The sequence below is a fragment of the Phaethon aethereus genome (assembly GCF_964289735.1).
Source record: "Phaethon aethereus genome assembly, chromosome: 19".
NCBI classification, from domain to species: domain Eukaryota; kingdom Metazoa; phylum Chordata; class Aves; order Phaethontiformes; family Phaethontidae; genus Phaethon; species Phaethon aethereus.
In genome coordinates, this window is record NC_138595.1 from 1,459,489 (window position 1) to 1,477,156 (window position 17,668).

The 17,668-nt window shown below is 40.4% G+C and overlaps 1 protein-coding gene across 4 annotated transcripts in view; it reads left to right on the top strand.

The window, feature by feature from the left end:
- The window catches only part of NF1 (neurofibromin 1), a gene marked incomplete at its 5' end in the record, with an annotated part of 99,119 nt that extends 82,960 nt beyond the window's left edge, over window positions 1-16,159 (top strand). For 2 of the 4 annotated variants that reach the window (XM_082008480.1, XM_082008481.1), the window contains 12 exons: window positions 128-254; window positions 825-956; window positions 1,493-1,628; window positions 2,435-2,592; window positions 3,505-3,627; window positions 4,336-4,463; window positions 5,176-5,276; window positions 6,460-6,602; window positions 7,436-7,482; window positions 8,265-8,481; window positions 11,897-11,947; window positions 15,168-16,159. In XM_082008480.1, the coding sequence (XP_081864606.1) occupies window positions 128-254; window positions 825-956; window positions 1,493-1,628; window positions 2,435-2,592; window positions 3,505-3,627; window positions 4,336-4,463; window positions 5,176-5,276; window positions 6,460-6,602; window positions 7,436-7,482; window positions 8,265-8,481; window positions 11,897-11,947; window positions 15,168-15,310 (1,506 nt within the window). In that variant the 3' untranslated portion in view covers window positions 15,311-16,159. The remainder of the gene's footprint in view (window positions 1-127; window positions 255-824; window positions 957-1,492; window positions 1,629-2,434; window positions 2,593-3,504; window positions 3,628-4,335; window positions 4,464-5,175; window positions 5,277-6,459; window positions 6,603-7,435; window positions 7,483-8,264; window positions 8,482-11,896; window positions 11,948-15,167) is intronic. The other 2 variants (XM_082008482.1, XM_082008483.1) reach the window with 1 other exon arrangement.
- Between the last annotated feature and the right edge of the window lie 1,509 nt (window positions 16,160-17,668).

The window sequence follows — 17,668 nt, forward strand, 5'->3', positions numbered from 1 at the left end:
TGTGTTTGATATTTTCATGTAAGCTCTTAAAATTACTGTTTTGTCACTTTAAAAAAAAAAAAACACCTTGCGATACGATGAGTAATTTTCGATTAGGTACTCTTGTATTTTATTTTTTCTGGGTCAGAGCCCAGAAGAGGTGTTTATGGAGATCAGGAGACCACTCGAATGGCACTGCAAGCAGATGGATCATTTTGTTGGGCTAAATTTCAACTCCAACTTTAACTTTGCACTAGTGGGACACCTCCTGAAGGGTAAGAATATATATTGCTGTTCATTTTAGATGAACACTCTTAATTCAGAAATAAAAACAAGTCCAAGGATAAAGGGGAAAAAGTGGGTGGTGGACTTTAAGTAACTTGGATTACAAACTAGATACAGAATTAAATTTCTTTGACTAAAGGACTTTCCCAGGTTTCCTTTATACATGTCCTGTGAAGGTGTTTAATGCTAATGATAGAAATTCGTAACTGTCACGGGCATGTGTGGCTTCATTTGCTGCAGTTCTTTACTTCTTCCTCCAAGAATGCTGTCTTTCTCTGTCTGTTTGCCTGTGTTCAGGCTCACTGTTTCTTTAGAAGACTGATTTGTGAGATAATAGATGTAGTATGTGCACAGACATTTGAAATTATGTTATTTTGGGGGGAGGGACAGAAAGAACTAGTCTTGAATGTGCAATTTTCTGTTAGCGTTGTGCTTCCTTACCCTCAGTGTCCTGAGAACATGCTGAAGAATATTTACAGATATTTTCAAAATGTTAATGCTTCATAAATACACATTCAAATATTAAATACAATATTTGGTATCTTAACCTCATTTCTTAGGGTACAGGCATCCTTCTCCCACCACTGTAGCAAGAACAGTAAGGATCTTACACACACTACTAGCTCTGGTTAACAAACATAGGAACTGTGACAAGTTTGAGGTGAACACCCAGAGTGTGGCTTACCTAGCAGGTAAAATTAAACAAACAAACATTCTTTTAAATTTGTGCTAACTGCAAAGGAATGGATTGTTGTGGGAATTCTTATGGGTTTAGGTGGATAAAATTGTACCAACATAAAGGAAACTTCTAAGTGGACATAGTCAAGAGTCAGCTAGGCTGGGGTGTATCAGTGAAAGCTTTTTGCAGGCTGAAGGCTTGCCAGCATGGGACCTGCTGTGCAACTTGGAAAATACTTCGCAGAGGCTGAAGGTTTCTTGGTTTAAATACTGAAGTGTGTGGCTTAGAACATTCAAATTTCTAGTGGTCTAGAAATAGAAATTGTGACCATGTGAGGGCAAGTGTTTAAATCATGTAATTGTAACTGGATGGGGAATATAGTTCTTTTTAAATGACCTACTTTTAATCTGTACGTTTCAGTAGGGTGTAATTAAATCTCAGTGGTCGTCTTTGTACTAAATAAAAAACTTAAACTGATGGAATATTTCTTACATTCTTCAATGTCTTCCTACTGTGGAAAACTTACATTAGCTTTCTTTGTATTTTTAGCTTTGCTGACAGTATCTGAGGAAGTTCGAAGTCGCTGCAGCCTAAAACATAGGAAGTCCCTCTTGTTGACAGATGTTTCAGTGGAAAATGTTCCTATGGATACATATCCCATACATCACAGTGACACTAGCTATAGGTTTGTTGTCTGACTTTTAGATAAGCTATCCAAATTTCCATGTTTGTTTCCTGTAGTAAGTTATCTAAAGGTAACCTGTGGTATATTGAGAACTGAAACCCACGTTCATAAAGCTAAGTAAATGTTCTGTTATTGGTTCCAGACCAACATGCTACTTGTACTGTGCTCAAGACTTACAGAGAAATTGGGATATCGAATTCGTATAGATTTAATTTTGAGATCCTTAAAGCTATTTCAGAGCCTAACTGCTTTGGAGGTTGTTAAACCTTTTGCTGACATCTTTTCTACAAGACCTAATTTCATCTCATTTTTCATTTATATTTTAGAAGAAAATTTTGTTTGTCCTTTTAAGAGCTCCAAGGCATGTACTAAGTAATCACTTGGTCCGTGTCATTGGAAAATCTTGACACGTTATAGCCTGTCTATAAGCAGCCACAGAGATAAGCTAAGAAATCAATGCAGATTACTGAGATAGATTTACTCAGTATTTGTCTTTTTAGCGTCCAGTATGGAGTAACTGATTATTAAATATCTTTCATCGTGCCTCATAGGCTGACTTGCTTGTGTACTTCTTCATTGCTTTATTTTTTATCTCTTCAGCATTACATTCATATCAGATTGTTAGTTTTCACTAGCTCAGACATTTTTGCAAGCAAAGTAATTACTATTTCTTAATACGTGTTTTGGGGAAATTAGCCTGTCAGGAAAGATGGGTTTAATAAAGGGTACTTTGGCTAGTTGAAAATTTATGCCTAAATGTCCACAGTTTTAAAGATTTTCTTAATTTAATTTCTCTGCACTTTCAGGACACTAAAGGAAAATCAACCATGGTCATCACCAAAGGGGTCAGACAGACATCTGGCTGCCAGTTACCCGACAGTGGGACAGATAAGCCCTCGAACGCGAAAATCCATGAGTTTGGATATGGGGCAGCCTTCACAAGCGAACACTAAAAAGCTTCTAGGTTATTAAAAGAACTAATTTATGAATTTGTCTACCAAATACCCCAGGAGGTGTTACTGGAGAAAAATTATACTTTCATTTGTTCTGACTTTAAGTGCATATTCCTGATTCAGAGAAAATATGCAGTTCCTACAAAATACGAATTACAGAACACTGTACAGTTAAAGAGGACTAACTCAGTTCTGATCACGAAGAGAGGGAAGCAAGTGTTACACTCAAAATGTGCATGTTGAAGTGGACAAAAAAGGGAAAAGAAAAAAAAAGGCAAAAAAGATATTCCAAATTCAAAGATTCATAGTGCCAATTTTCTGCCGCCAGCCCTCTTTCAACAAAACCAAGAAGCTGAACACCTTAGCTTAGCTACTATATTGAATACTCTGTCTTATGCTAGAAGAAGTGGTCCCAAAACATGTTAGATGTTTTGTAAGCAATCTGATTTTTATTCATGGCTTCTCAGTGCATCATGTTTACAAGCAAAGTCTTAATATCAGAGAAACAAGATGAGTTGCTTTGCATAACTTGTGGTTACCCTATGACGTTACACGGTATATATGGAAGAAGAGGGGCATTTCTTTCATTACGATCCTATTACTGCTTCCTTTTCAGTAATCACATTTTGGCATGTTTATTCAATGTGATGTGTTGACCAGGAAACCATAGCATGCCCACAGCTTACATATTTGAATAAATTGCATGCTTTCCTCATATGTATTGTGAAGCATTTTGGAAACTGTGATGGAGAGCGGCATGGTGTGATCGTATTTTCTCTACCATCCCTGAAAATGGTGAAAATGTCCCCAGATTCCTATCAATATGTCGTCCATAGGAGAGTAGCTTGGCCAGAAAAATCAGAAAAAAGTTAGAATATGGATTTAGGTTTAATGTTTTTAATTGCCTGATAAATTGTTTTTAGGTACAAGGAAAAGTTTTGACCATTTGATATCCGACACAAAGGCTCCTAAAAGGCAAGACATGGAATCTGGAATCACAACGCCTCCCAAAATGAGGAGAGTAGCCGAAAATGATTATGAAATGGGTGAGAAACAGGACTAACATTTTAAGAATAATACTAATTCTAAATGCTTTGTATACATATACAAAGGATTATTTCTAAATTCAATGTTTATTTGCCTAGGTTACTACAAGGTAAGGGAGAAATATCTTTCTTAGCAGTGGCTTCTGGAGAGTACAGTCTTCCATATTGCTGGCAACTGAGGTTTGAATTAGAGTTGCTCAGTTTGCAGGCGCAGAATAAGCGGCAGCTATAAAGTACTGGATACAGGAGCGAAATGAAATAAATAAAATTTGGCTTTTTGTAAGTTAATAAGCCCTAGCTGCGGATTTCTGCAGGAGATGGAACGTGACCTAATGCCTAGAATGCCTCTCTTCATCTTCTCCCACATCTGCTTCCTGTGCCCCCATCCCCAATTGCAATGCAAGACCAGGGTTCTTCTGTTGTATCTGATGTCAGCCTGCTGCCTGACCCCGAATATGGTACTTACCACCCCTGGGCCTGTATTTCACTGAATAGGAAATTGGGGTTATTGCGTACCATTTGGTAATACATCCCATGTAATGATCTAGCGCCGCCAGTGTGACAGCATAGTTGTTGCTTTTATACTTTATGAAAAGGCCGGTGAACTCTGAAGTTTGCATATGACTGAATTTGTTGTGCAAGAGCTAATTCTATTTTGGTTTGGGTTTATTTTGCATTGGATGAGTTGCTCTTTTTTTAATCTGGCAGAAACCCAGAGAATATCACCGCAGCAACACCCACATCTTCGAAAAGTTTCTGTTTCTGAGTCAAATGTCCTCCTAGATGAAGAAGTTCTGACTGACCCAAAAATTCAAGCACTGCTGCTTACAGTTCTCGTAAGCCTTCTTGCTGTGTATTACTGTCTGTTATTTTTTGATATTTTTTTTAACCTTCCAAAGAACCATAAATGTTCCTTGCAGTGTTTCTGAATTCATATGGATCAGAATCACTGTGATGCGCACGTCTATTCTTTTGTTGCCTTTCTTCAAACTTTATAGGAATCACTTTTAGAAATGTATTTAAATGCTCTTTGAGAGCTGAATTTTTATTATTCTGTATTGTTTTGTAGAACCAACAATTTTCCCTTTTTTCCGGCAGGTTTTTGTCACAAACTAATTTCATATAATAAAAGGATATCAATATATTATACTTAAAAAGTTAAGAAGTGAAAATTGTTGGAATCCCAGCATAACTCGGTTTTTAAATTATTAGCTAGTAATATAGGTACAGTATGATACTGCTTTCCTCAGATGTACCAATACAGTTACCGTTCCTGATATAATTCAGAAAGGCTCAGCTGCCCATTTTGTCAAAAACGCACTGGCTAAATTTTTTGCAAAATAGAAGCTATTACCAACTGTTTTTATTGTTTCCCACATACATGTAAAATAACTTGATTCTGTGTCCAAAGAGGACATAAATTAATCTTTTGTAATGCTGCTTTCTGCTGTCCAGAAATCTTAAAACCTTAAACTACAACAACAAGAAGCCTATTACTACTCAAATTAAATTAGAAGCATGCTAATTTAATGCTTTACATTATGACAGGCAACGTTAGTGAAGTACACTACTGATGAGTTTGACCAGCGGATTCTGTATGAGTATTTAGCAGAAGCCAGTGTTGTCTTCCCAAAGGTCTTTCCTGTTGTGTAAGTATCTAAAATTCTGTTTATGATGACTCTGTACTTGGCCAGTCCTTTAAAAGGTCTCTGGACCAGGACAAGCACGTACAAGGTACTTACTCATTTGTAGGTTACTAGCTGCAATCTGTCCGTGCCTTGTTGAGACGTCCATAGCAATTTGAGAATCGTCCTTTTTCCCTGTGTTAAATGAATATAATGTTTGTACTAGAATAGGCCTCCTCAGATAGCACTGCTGCAGATGGTCCTCAAAAGCGCTCTTCAGCGTCAGATTTTCAGGCAGGGCGGCAGAGCGTGGGAGAAGGCTGTACCGCTGTTGCTAAGGAGCCTGTCTGTACAGCCATCAGTTTCTTCCAAGAGCTTTCAGCATCATTGCTGGCATTACTCTCATGACTTCGCATGGCTTTATCGCTTCCTTGCGACTGCAGAGAGTCAGATTACGTTTTAATATGTTCATGTAGCTTTCTATACAAGTCAGTATATACTGTCTCTTAAGTATTATTTTCACCCCAGTCAGACCAGGTTTTTTAATTAGGAGCCCAAGTGCATAGCAAAACTGATTTAAAGCATAGTTCAAGATAGAATTTGGGTGTATTTCTTTAGATAGCAGTTAAAAGTAGAGTTCACTGGAGTCGGTGTACGTAAGGGAAGCCCAACTATCAGAAATGAACATGAGTAGACTTTTAAAACGGACCTGTGCATGAGTTAGAAATAATGCTACCTTTTTCTGGCTTCATAAAGTAATGGTCAAAGTACAGACAAGTTCCATGAGTTATGGAAACCACAATTATAAGTAACTGGCATTTGTATTAAAAAAAACAAACGACACATGAGTTCTGCAAGGGAGCTCAACTGAGACCATTCCCCCACAAGTTTAAAAAGCTTCTTTGAAATTACAGCTCTGACATGTACACAAGTCCAGTGAATAATTTTTGGTTGAAAGTAATCAAAATATTTGCAATTTGAAGTATTGCATAGGTATGCTTTAATGGGTTATATTGTTAGTACAATTTTTTGAAAGTGTTACACATCGTAAGAGTCCTCACTGAACATTTATAGGAATTGTTTTCTACTTCTAAAATAGCTGCGATTTTGAAAATGACACCTTAACTGCTGTTTGCTACAGTCAGTTGGAAACTGCAGTTTTATTTTATTTAATGAGCAAAAAATAAGCCACTTCTCTTTTCTTCAGGCATAATTTGTTGGATTCCAAGATCAATACCCTTTTATCGCTGTGCCAGGATCCGAATTTGTTGAATCCAATTCATGGGATCGTCCAGAGTGTTGTCTACCATGAAGAGTCTCCACCCCAATACCAAACTTCTTATCTGCAGAGTAAATATTTTCCAATTTTTTAAAAAACTGTTGTATTCTGAGTTAGATTTACTACTGGACATGTTTCAGAATTGCAGCCCTAATAGAACAGTCAGTCTTGTGTGAGCATTGCTCCAACTTCATATATCCTAGTAAAAATAAATGTTTGTGTATTAAAAAACCCTACTGACATGAATATTAAAACTGCTTGCTGCAGTTATATTAAATATGCGCCAAATATTAAAAGTATTACACCATCTATGTGAGTAAAAAGAAGTTGAAACTCAGTATTCTGTTTCCACTAACCAAATTAAAGAAATTCAAAACATGAATGGTGGTGATAAATTATGAGTTTTAATTTAACCTTGTAAGTTAGGGGTTGGTTCAGTTATTGATAAATGTCATAGAGTAATGTTTTTTCAGTGCCCAAGCTCACTTTAATGTGGCACTTCAACACTTAAGCCCTAATTTTTTTTTATGGTCATTAATCAGAAACTTGCCAAGAAGATCCGTAAGAAACAGATGACAGTTGAGAAGAACTTAAATGTTGACAGAATTTTTAAAATGGGATGTGTATTCACATGCTAAATTTACCTTTTAAAACATCATCAAGATTTTCTTGTAATAATGGTTCTGAGATTTCAAGGTTTTTACAACTTATGTATTTCATATATGAATTTAAAGGCCTTAATTTTTTTACGCATGGTTTGGACAAAATTTAGTGTTGTATCTCCAAAACAAAATACTTCATTTCCATGCCTAAGGAAATCCAAGTGATGTACTGTGTGTACTTTCTAGTTGTTTTCTGTGAGTTGAAAATTGTGTTTGTGCTAACATTCAATTTGTTGCTGTAGGTTTTGGATTTAATGGGTTATGGAGGTTTGCTGGCCCATTTTCTAAGGTAAGAACAGTACACTGTATCTAAGTTCATGAGTGTTTTGCTTTCGTTTTCTGTGTAAGGCACATTGGTGCTCCGGGAAAGATGCACAAAAATGACAAGTCATAGAATATCAGCAAGTTAGTAATATAAGGCTGACTTCTATAGCGAAAACAGTTTTCGAGCCTGCATCACGTATTTTGATAGACTCGGTAAGGTCAAATTACCAAAGCTGGGTAAAAGCAGTCAGGTGTGTAAATACACCTTTTTACTGCTGCCAGGTTCAGTGGGGGGCCTGGGACGGACAGTGTCACTCAGAAAGTCTTTAGTTTATTATGTGTATCTTACAGTGTAAAGGATTAATTTGATAAAAATGATAATTGCGTAAGGCTAAATTTTCTGTTACAACAGAACAAATAGATCGAGCACTGACCAGCTGTACTGCTATTTGTTCCCTCTAGTCATCGTAACGAGAAGAGCTGAGCAGAGCAGACAGCGTTCTGGATGTTAGGGGCCAGGTAGCTGCGGCAGTTCGCCTCAGGGATGAAACGGCCCCTCTTTCCTGACCTTGTGCGGCCACACACTGCTGAAATTACACCGACGAGTGGTCTTTAATGTGTGCGTTTAAGTTAATCTGGAAAAGATCACAAATAAGTTTTTACAGATACTCACATCAAATGCTTTTTAAAATTTTCAGGCAAAACCGGTGTGATATTAGAGCGCTTTCTGGGGCAAAGCTCATACTGATAGAAAAGTAGAAAGAAAAGAACTAATTTTTGGTGGTTTTTTTTTCCCATCACCCACAGCAAACACAAATCCCAGACTATGCTGAGCTCATAGTGAAGTTTCTTGATGCCTTGATTGACACGTATTTGCCTGGAATCGATGAGGAAACCAGTGAAGAATCTCTCCTGACGCCCACGTCTCCATATCCTCCCGCAGTGCAGAGCCAGCTTAGCATTACTGCGAACCTTAACCTTTCCAATTCCATGACCTCGCTTGCAACTTCCCAGCACTCCCCAGGTCAGTAGCTGTTCTGGTACTACATACGTAAGGGAAATGTACTGAATTTACTGTTTTTGTAGCCAAACACTCAGCCTCATTGTCTCGTCAGATGTATTTGTGCATCAGATGTTGTTGCATTCTTGAGTCAAAAGAGTATTAAACTGTTTACTGAGCTACTACACTGGCATTTCAGATGTTGGATTTTGTCCAGCACAAAAGCTGTCTTCCAAGCCGTTATGTGTGAAGGAAATAGCATTAAGTGCATCAGAACAAATAACAGCTGCATCTTAATATGGGACATACGCAGCAGTGGAACCTTGAAAATTAAGAAATGCAAATATATAATCATGATATTTCACAAGAGGAATAATACCTCTCCGGGTACTACAAGGTAGCACATAATGGGAAAAATAATCCAGAACTGTGCCGCGGAAGAGTGTGTCTGGGCTGACTCAGTTTCAATTGACTATATGATTTAAGGTCAGTGCTGATATAGGCAGCATCATACAGAGGTCATGCTCTCCCTCGAAGGAAAAAAAAAGTATTCATGTCGATACGTATGGAATACTGGCTCAGTTCAGACTATTGTATTGCCAGAAATATGCTGATGATAAAATGAAGGCATTCAAGAAAAGAACACTCATCAAAGGCAGTAAATGGGTAAACCCACTGAATTCCTTCTGGCTTGGGAGAAGGAAATTACAGGGAAATGCAGAGGTTAAATTTAAAAGCATGGATTTTCAGGGTGAAAAATGAAAAAAGAGTAAAAATTATTCAGTATAGCAGACGAAGCATAAGCTAGAAGAAATTAAATATAGGAAGAAAATGGAATTTATGTCAAAGAAATCTGCATGAAGACTCTTCCTGAAGTGATTTTTGGATTAGTGTCTCATACATTGAGGAAATACTTTACTCTTCTTTGTCATAAAGATTATGCTGTGTGATATTTCTTACATGATGATTTAACTATTGCAGTTGTGAACACTGACGTCAATCTGCCTTTATTTCTGCTTTGTTTCTAACCTTGATGGAAGGCTAGCAACCACTTGTATTTGGGTATAATATTTACAGAGGTGTTTTGGGTTTTTTTCACTCTTGTTGTTTGCTGGTTTCTGCTAGCCCTGAAATAAGCTCTACTTAGCTGTACTTAGCTTTATTCAAGAAATCTGGTCTTCCAGATTGCCAGTTTTCTCACAGGCACTATGCATGTGTTTTCTTCAGTATGATGAGTAGTGCAGAGGTGAGGGACGTGCAGAGGTGCAACATGCAGAGAGGTAAGACAGTACTCTGTGTTGGAGTAATTTGGGGATAGTGTTTTCTTTATTTCAGGCAGTGAAAAGTGATTACAACTCGCTTTTTTCCCAGTATGAGAAGCCAACTTAAATTGTTTCAATTTGGGGAGATCACCTTCTTGGTAGACTGATGCTATGTTCTAAAATTATATTTTAAGATGCCTGTCAGTCTAAATAGACTCAAAACAGGATTTGCTTTCCAGTTTCCTGACAGTTCAGGATGATATATTACATTAAATAATGTCGTCCCAAATGGGGAGAGAAAGTGTGAAGTGTATTTTCCACAGTTGTCACCTCTCTTTCTGCTGCTTTATCAGTAACACTTCTAGCCTAAAGGAGACAGTTGTTGCCATTGTTTTGTATTCTTGCCCAAGAACAAGAGAAAGAGCACTGGCCTGACAGGGGCTTACTGGTTGCATCCTGGAATCCCATTTGATTTGAGTAATAAGAACAGGAAAAAGTTGAGTTTGAAGGAGTTTTAGAGACTGCTGTTGTATTTAGCATTTTACAATGTCCATTATATGTTACGAATGCATCCACTGTATTATATTGTCATGCAACTCATCATGTATATAGAAATAGTTCTGTATAAAAAGTCCTAATACACTGCAGGTACAGATAACAACCAAGATTATGGGAAAGTGGTTTGATAGAAACTTTCTTATTTAGCATACAGGTAAGTATTATCTGTGATATTAGAACAGGGAGAAGGATAAAATTAAAGGGAAAAAAATCAACTTTGCTGTCAGTGTGAAACTAAGTACGTTATGGGCAGCATTTTTCCATTTAGAATGTAACATAAGTGGCAACCCCAGCAGTTCTTTTGCAAGGATGAAGTGATGATACAGGATTAGGCCCTCTACTGGTGAAAAAAGCATTTTACTATGTAAATGTCTTCCTTCCTTATGCCTCACTTTCTATTCCTTCTTCCTTTGTTAGCTAAGAGGAAGGAATTAATCCAGCTTGTCAAAAATTTCTTTCAAGTGTTCTGCAAACAGATGGCTTTTATCAAACGCTGGTTGAGCACCCATCTCCACAAATGAGGTTAGGAACTAGTGAACGTGTTCAAGATACTAGTGAGTCTGTGGTAATGCATTTATGACACTCTGTGCATGGTTTGCTTGGAAATTAAGTTTTAAAAGACTGATATGGAGGCCAGGAGATTACTAATGGTTCCTTTTTTTTCAATCAGCCTTTGTAGGTGTTTCCAGCTAGTGTGAAACAGCCTTAAGTGATTACTCCTTTATGAAAGCCTTGTGCTTAATGTTTAATCTAAGTGGTATTTTCCCATCATCTCTTACTATTTATTAGTGTCTTGCCTATTTCCTTGAGCATTCTTGCTTCATGTTAGCAGTTTGAATACAAAGACTTGGGGTTTGATCAGGGGACCTCCCGCTTCTGAAATTGTGGACCAGGTCACAACATGGAGCTTTTCATTTTGCTTCTTTATCCCATGTTTATTACATTGCTCCACTTTAGTCAATGTACATTTTCACTAGTTTAAATTGGTATGTTAACCACCACAACTTTGCATAAAACATGCTTTGCTTTTTAAGCTGTTTAATTGTATTAAAAATTTAATTGGTCTTCTGGCACTTTATACAGCTCCATAGCTGCATACATGGATTTTGCATTCTCATTAACTGCCTAGAGGTGTGTGATGGCATTGCCATTGCTGTACATGTTCACACTGTAGAGACAGGAGTGAGGGACTAAGCAGTGAAGACCTAATATCTGCCAAGATAAAAATCATTGGTGAAAGAATTACAGAATATGAAGTAAAAGTGGGCCACAGGATTTCCTGAAACAGCAAGGCAACTATGGGACTAATAAGGGATGCAGATCTATCATCCACCTACTCTGATTTGAGAACTACTGAAAAGAAAATCAAGTATTTGGCAGTGCTGAGTTACTTTGTCACACTGAGTTCAAGAAACGGTTTCAGCTAAGTGAGTTTTTTCTTATGGTTACAAACATGTTAAGTTGCAGATACATGAAAAATTATTTTCTTTTATCTGGAAACATCTAGGCAAGATCACTGCTTATAAATGTTTTGTCTGTTATCATCTCTTTTCCTCCCCTTCCCCTTGTCATGGACATTATTCACTTAACATTTTTTCTTTCATTCTGTGTCTGTGAAGCTTCTCTGCCTTGCTCTAAATCTGCAGTTTTCGTGCAGCTTCCTCATCAAGGTACACTCTACTTTCATCATATTTGCACGAAATACTGCTTGATCTGCTTTAGGGTTGGGCTTGTGGCATGAGAAGTGGTTTACTGATCCCTTTGACACGGGAATGGCTTCAGTGTAAGTGCTAAGCTGTTGCATTTCTGGTGTGATGCTAATAACATCAGATGATAGAGCAGGCAAAGAAAGTCACATCCTTAAGAATGAGATAAATTTGGTAATAGAAAGGTGGATGCTTGGTATGTGAAATATAATGCAGGTATTAAGCTAAAATGAACAACTATTTCAGGTGAGCTCTTTAGATTCACTGGAAGTCAGCGTTAACTTCAGTTACACGCCACTGGAAAACGGACACGAGTTCTTTAGGCTAAACTGCAGCAGACAGCAGCTCAGTAAAATGAGTACTCAACACCATTTGGTATCTGCTTCTATATGGAGAAGTAAGAAGAAGCTGCAGAATAGGTTTTTTTGCTCATACCCGTGGGCTGCTTCCTATTCTCATCGTAGTTTGTGGTTTTTGTAAGCTCACCCCCACACACGGAGGGGAAGGATGATGTAGCCTGCAGCCAGCTTCTGGCCGGAGTTCTGAAATTGTCCTTATGCGCGTGCGAAATGTGGAGTGTCGTCTTTAGTCTTGCTAATGCCACTGAGAATCAGTTTCTTATAGGAATGAGACATAACTGTGGGAGATGCCATTTATAGTAATAGGATTTTGTTCTAACTTCTTTATTCACTGTCAGACACCCTAATTTTTGCTGCAGATTGTACTTTTAGCCTCTCGCATAATAACACCCTTCCTGCTATTCATTCCAACGCTGCACTTGTACTGTAAGTGGTGAGAGTGTTGCTAAACACACATCAAACACACTAATTTTGTTGCAGAAATAATGTGACAGCTACAGTAAGGTATCGCTACAGGAATGATTAACTCATAGTAGCATCAGCATAGAAGTAATAACTGATTGGAAGCATGTCTGCTTGAAACAGAAGTCTCAGCTTTTATACCTTCCAAGTTACTGACTGTGTCCAAAGCTGTTGGAGTAACAGCTCATAACCCCAGGCTTTCATGGGCTGTCATCATGTCAGCATGAAGATTACACTAAAGCAGTTCATTTTCAAGGTTGGTTTGATGTGATTCTTTTAGCAAAACATATTAGTTACCTCATCCTGCCGAGAACGTCCAAAGCTTCTCAGAAAAGTACATGCGCTTGGGTATGACGCCTGTGTGGTTCCATCCTCATCTTGCGCTCTGTAAGCCTCCTCCTGCCTTTGGTGGAGCTGAACTCAGGCAGTAGCGGTTCCTGTAAGGGTTTCCAGACTCGCCTCTTCGGTGTGCGTTTCCTGCTTAGAAAACTGTTCCTGCAGTTGTCCTTATTAAAAGTTAATTGTTGATTTACTTATTTTTTACTCCCAATTTGCCAGGGTTTAAATCATTATAATTGGTGTCTACACTTTGATACTTAACTCTTCACGTGAGTGAATACCTGCATCTGTTCTATCTCTGCTCTATGCAAAATAAGCCAGCTAAGCCTTTCACTCCTCCTGGCAATGAGAGAGAGTCCTGCAAACGTTGATTTGTACTATACGTACTTTTACTGATCTTTATTTGTGAGCCAAGATTCAGTGTTGAGGGGAATTTTAGGTACTTGAATACACATGAATCTTTGGTAGCAAGAATCAGCCTCTGCCATTGCAGCAGAATTCTGCAGGTTCAGAAACGAACCTTCCTCACTCCGCCACTCCCCTGTTCAATAGCGGCTGTTGATTTTTGGCTGGAAGAAGCCCTCAGATTTGACAGTCTGTCAGTTCTTCCTCCTAGAAAATGCAAATGCCAGAAAAGACTTGAGTCAAACTCTTTCAGTTGCTCAGTCTTCTCAAAACTAGAGTCAGAAAGGGCTTTGTGGCCTGGAAGACTTACATTTGGTGTTTTCTGCGGGTACGGATACTGGTACGAAAGCTTTGAGGATGGAGGGGAACCCTTCATCTGCCAGGTGAACATTTATGCATGCTATTTGCCATCTGAAATACCTTTCCTGTTTCTATTTTAAGAGCTGACTAGGTGACCTCGGTGAACAAGTTCATACCCCTGTCTGTTTTCATACTGTTGAAAATAGATTCAAACGGCTCGTTACAGATTGAAACAGATCAGCCAGAGCCCCTAAGCCAAATTATTTTGTCTTTTGTTGTAGGAGGCAGATTAACATCAAATGCAATCTGCAACTTTAAGGGGGGGGGAAGTTTATTTGAATGAGCCATGGGAGTCACATTGGAATTTTATGAGTTATGTGTAGGTGAGTGCACAGATCGGTGTGAGTAGGCATCACGCTTCAGCATGTGGAGGTGTTTTATGTGGCCGAAGTCAGGGCTTTCACTGAACACAGAGTCATACATCCCATCCTGAAGTAGTGTTCTGGGCCTGGCTGGGGTAGAGTTAGTTTTCTTCATAGCAGCTGGCGCGGGGCTGCGTTTTTCGATTTGTGACCAGGACGGTGCTGAGCAGTGCTTGCACAGCACGGGGCCTGCTCTGGTCCTCGCTTGGCCTCCCGGGGAGTAGCCGGGGTGGGCAGTGGGCTGGAGGGGACCCTGCCACGCAGGTGAGCCCAGCTCACCAAAGCGCTGCTCCGGGCCGGCCTGCGTGGTGCTCGGCCAAAAGAAGGGGGACGTTGGGGAGGTTGGCCATCTTCCGGCGGGGCCCCGCTCTGCCCGTGAGGGGTGCTGAGCGATTGTCTTGGTGTCACTTGTTTTCTTTTGCTTGCTTTCTTCTTCCACAAATCCCTCATTTAGCGCGACTTTTTAAAATTACTGTTCTTTTAATCAGGACATCCAGGTTTTCTTGCTGTTGCTCTTCTCTGTCCCACTGGGGTGGAGGGGAGCGAGCGAGCGGCCGCGTGGTGCTTACCGGCCTGCTGGGGTTAAGCTGCCACCAACAACAGCTTATCCCTTTTTCCAAGTGCACCGTGGCCGGGTCCCGCGGCGCTTCCCGGGCAGGCGGCGTCGCTGCGGGACGAGCCGCGGCTGTTCGGACCGCGGCGTCCCCGCTCCCCTCGGCTCCCCCTCGCCCGGCTCCCCCCCGGCCCCTCGCCCGCCGCTACCCCGGGGCCGGGGGAGGCCGGAGCCGCGCCGGGGCCCGGCGCCGCCGGAGGGCGCCCCCTGGCGGGCGGCGCTCCCCGAAGGGCGGGGCCGGGGCGCGCGCCGCGGCGGTAACCGCGGCCCTTGTGTTTCCGCAGGGCTCGACAAGGAGAACGTGGAGCTCTCGCCCACCGCCGGACACTCCAACAGCGGCAGGATGCGCCACGGCTCCGCAAGCCAAGTGCAGAAGCAGCGAAGTGCTGGCAGTTTCAAACGTCACAGCATCAAAAAGATTGTGTGATTATGTCCTCCTAATTTTTTTTTTTTTTTTTAACTGACTGACACGCGCGGGCCTCTCGCTAAGGGCCCCCGCACCGGTTGTGATGCTGCACTTAAAGTTCCCATCCTGTCAGCCGTGTTGCCAGATGATCAACTCTAGAAACATTGCCTGAACTTTTAACGCCTTCGTTTCTTTCCTTCTGTTCTTGATTTACGCCAGTGTTTCAGACCCGCTCATGCAGATCCTGGCGGACTCTGTAGCCGAAGGAGGTGTGGAGCTCTCTGGCGCTGCGGAACCGTACCTTGTCCGAACACGAAAGCCATTCCCCGTAGACGGTTCTACCTTGCTTCTCTTACCTGCCTTGTGTGCGTCTTCTCTAAAGGAAAGTGTTACTCCTTAATCCCGTTTGCACACTTCTCGAGGTAGTGGCTTTGTAAGCCGGGGGAAGTTACTCTAATCCTGGTTTTAATTCAAACCTGTAAGATTTTTAGCTGTGGACTTTTTTTTACCATACTTAAACATACGATAGCCGCAGTACAATGAGCTTAACCAGAAGTGGTGGATTAGATTAGATTTCTAGTAATTAGCAATAAATTCGAGAGGACAAGGAGGCTGCATGAGTCTCTTTCATTCCCCAGCCCGTAGCTTCACACACTTGGACTGCGTATGGACCAGACTGGACAAACTGGCTTTTTTCCAAAGCAATTTTTTTTTTTTTCTGTACTTTAACTGCACTAAAAAAGGTTGTATAGTGGAAAGAAAATCATTGAGAACTGACTATTATGCTGTCATTGTAGCAGTGTTGAAAATTTATTGCTTCTTTCTTCCATTTAGCATAGACTTTAGTTTTGCCCTTCCCAACAATATGCACCTTCGAGAAATTCCTGGCAGAACAACCAGTGGGGTATGGCGGGGAAAAGTTAATGAATTAACGTCCGGCTCTGGGGGGCTCTGTTTGGCAAAGCTGCTTTCGTGCTGCCCAAGCAGTGATATAAACCCAGTAACGTTTGCTTAAGGTACATGAATTTAAAAATAACTGACACTGTGTCAAATCCAGGTTACGTTTGAATGTTTGCAGTGCAATTCCTGGTACCAGTACAGCCATCGGCAGTCAACCCTGTCTTGCAGAACTTTGAAGGGGTTTTAGTTTGTAAGGGGGTTACACAAAACTGAAATTGCTGTCACTGTGAAAGACTTGTCAGCTGCAGCCGTGCATCGGCGATGGACGACTGCAAGACCATGCTGCTATGTTGATGACGTGTAAAGGTGCAGCGCTGGGTGCTGCAGACGCTGCCCGCACGGACTGAAAACGTGCGGAGCGTTTGGTCTCGGAGGGGAGCAGAAATTCTGACGAAAGGGCCTGTCATCTGGGTGCTCGTTGGAGGGCTACGCATATGTCCTGCAGAAGAACAGATAAACTTCCCAGTTTCAGATCCCTGTTGTATGTTAGAAATTAACGATCTAAAAGTGGCTTTAAAGGGAAAACAAAAAAAGTATATCCACTATATAAAATAAAATCCTCTAGTGCAATTTTGTTAGTGGCTTTCAGTAAATCAAACTCCACAGCTAAATGATTAGAGAATGGTACCATTAAGTGTTCAGATTTTATTGGTATAGCACATAATTCACATGTATCCATGCAGTAACAATGTAACATTTATGTAAATAAAAATACCTTTATTATATTGATTCGTAAAATAACAATTTAATTTCTTTAATTTGTTTACAGTCCTGGAAAAACTATGAACACAAACTTAATATGCAAGTAGCTTGCCAAAACAAGAGGAAAACGTAGAATTAGCAGTCTTGAGATAGGTTGGAAAAGATGAAGACTCGTGCAATTAACCAAATTCTTTTATTCTCAGTCGTGTAGGAGCTGCAGTAGAAATGCGGTTACTGAACTGATACAGAACTGCGAAAGGGATGGTGAGGCTAGAACTGACCGCAGGAATAGAGCGGTGATTTGCGCCGTGTCCCGAGCTGCTATGCATGTAAAACAGCGGTAAATCAGAGTCACTGATTTTGAAACCTTTCTCATCTCATATGTCAAATTGCGAAGAGCCACCTGCAGCACCGCTGCCCATTCGCGCTGGGTCGCACCGAATCAGGCTCATTCCAGCCCTTTCCGTCTTGCTGCAGACAATGAATTGTAGAAGCCTGAAGATTTGTAGGTAGGAGGAAAAAAGAATCTCTGGTAAAGGTAATTTGCTGGTAGAAAAACATAGTTGTCAGTTGTTTCTCCTACGAGCAGATTTTCTTTGAACAGAAATAGTAATTCCAGATGAACTACCGAATCCATTTTGTTGGGACTGGGTGCATTTGAGAGCAACTCTGTACTCTACATTGCCTGTGTAAAAAGTGTCCCTAAATCAGAATTAA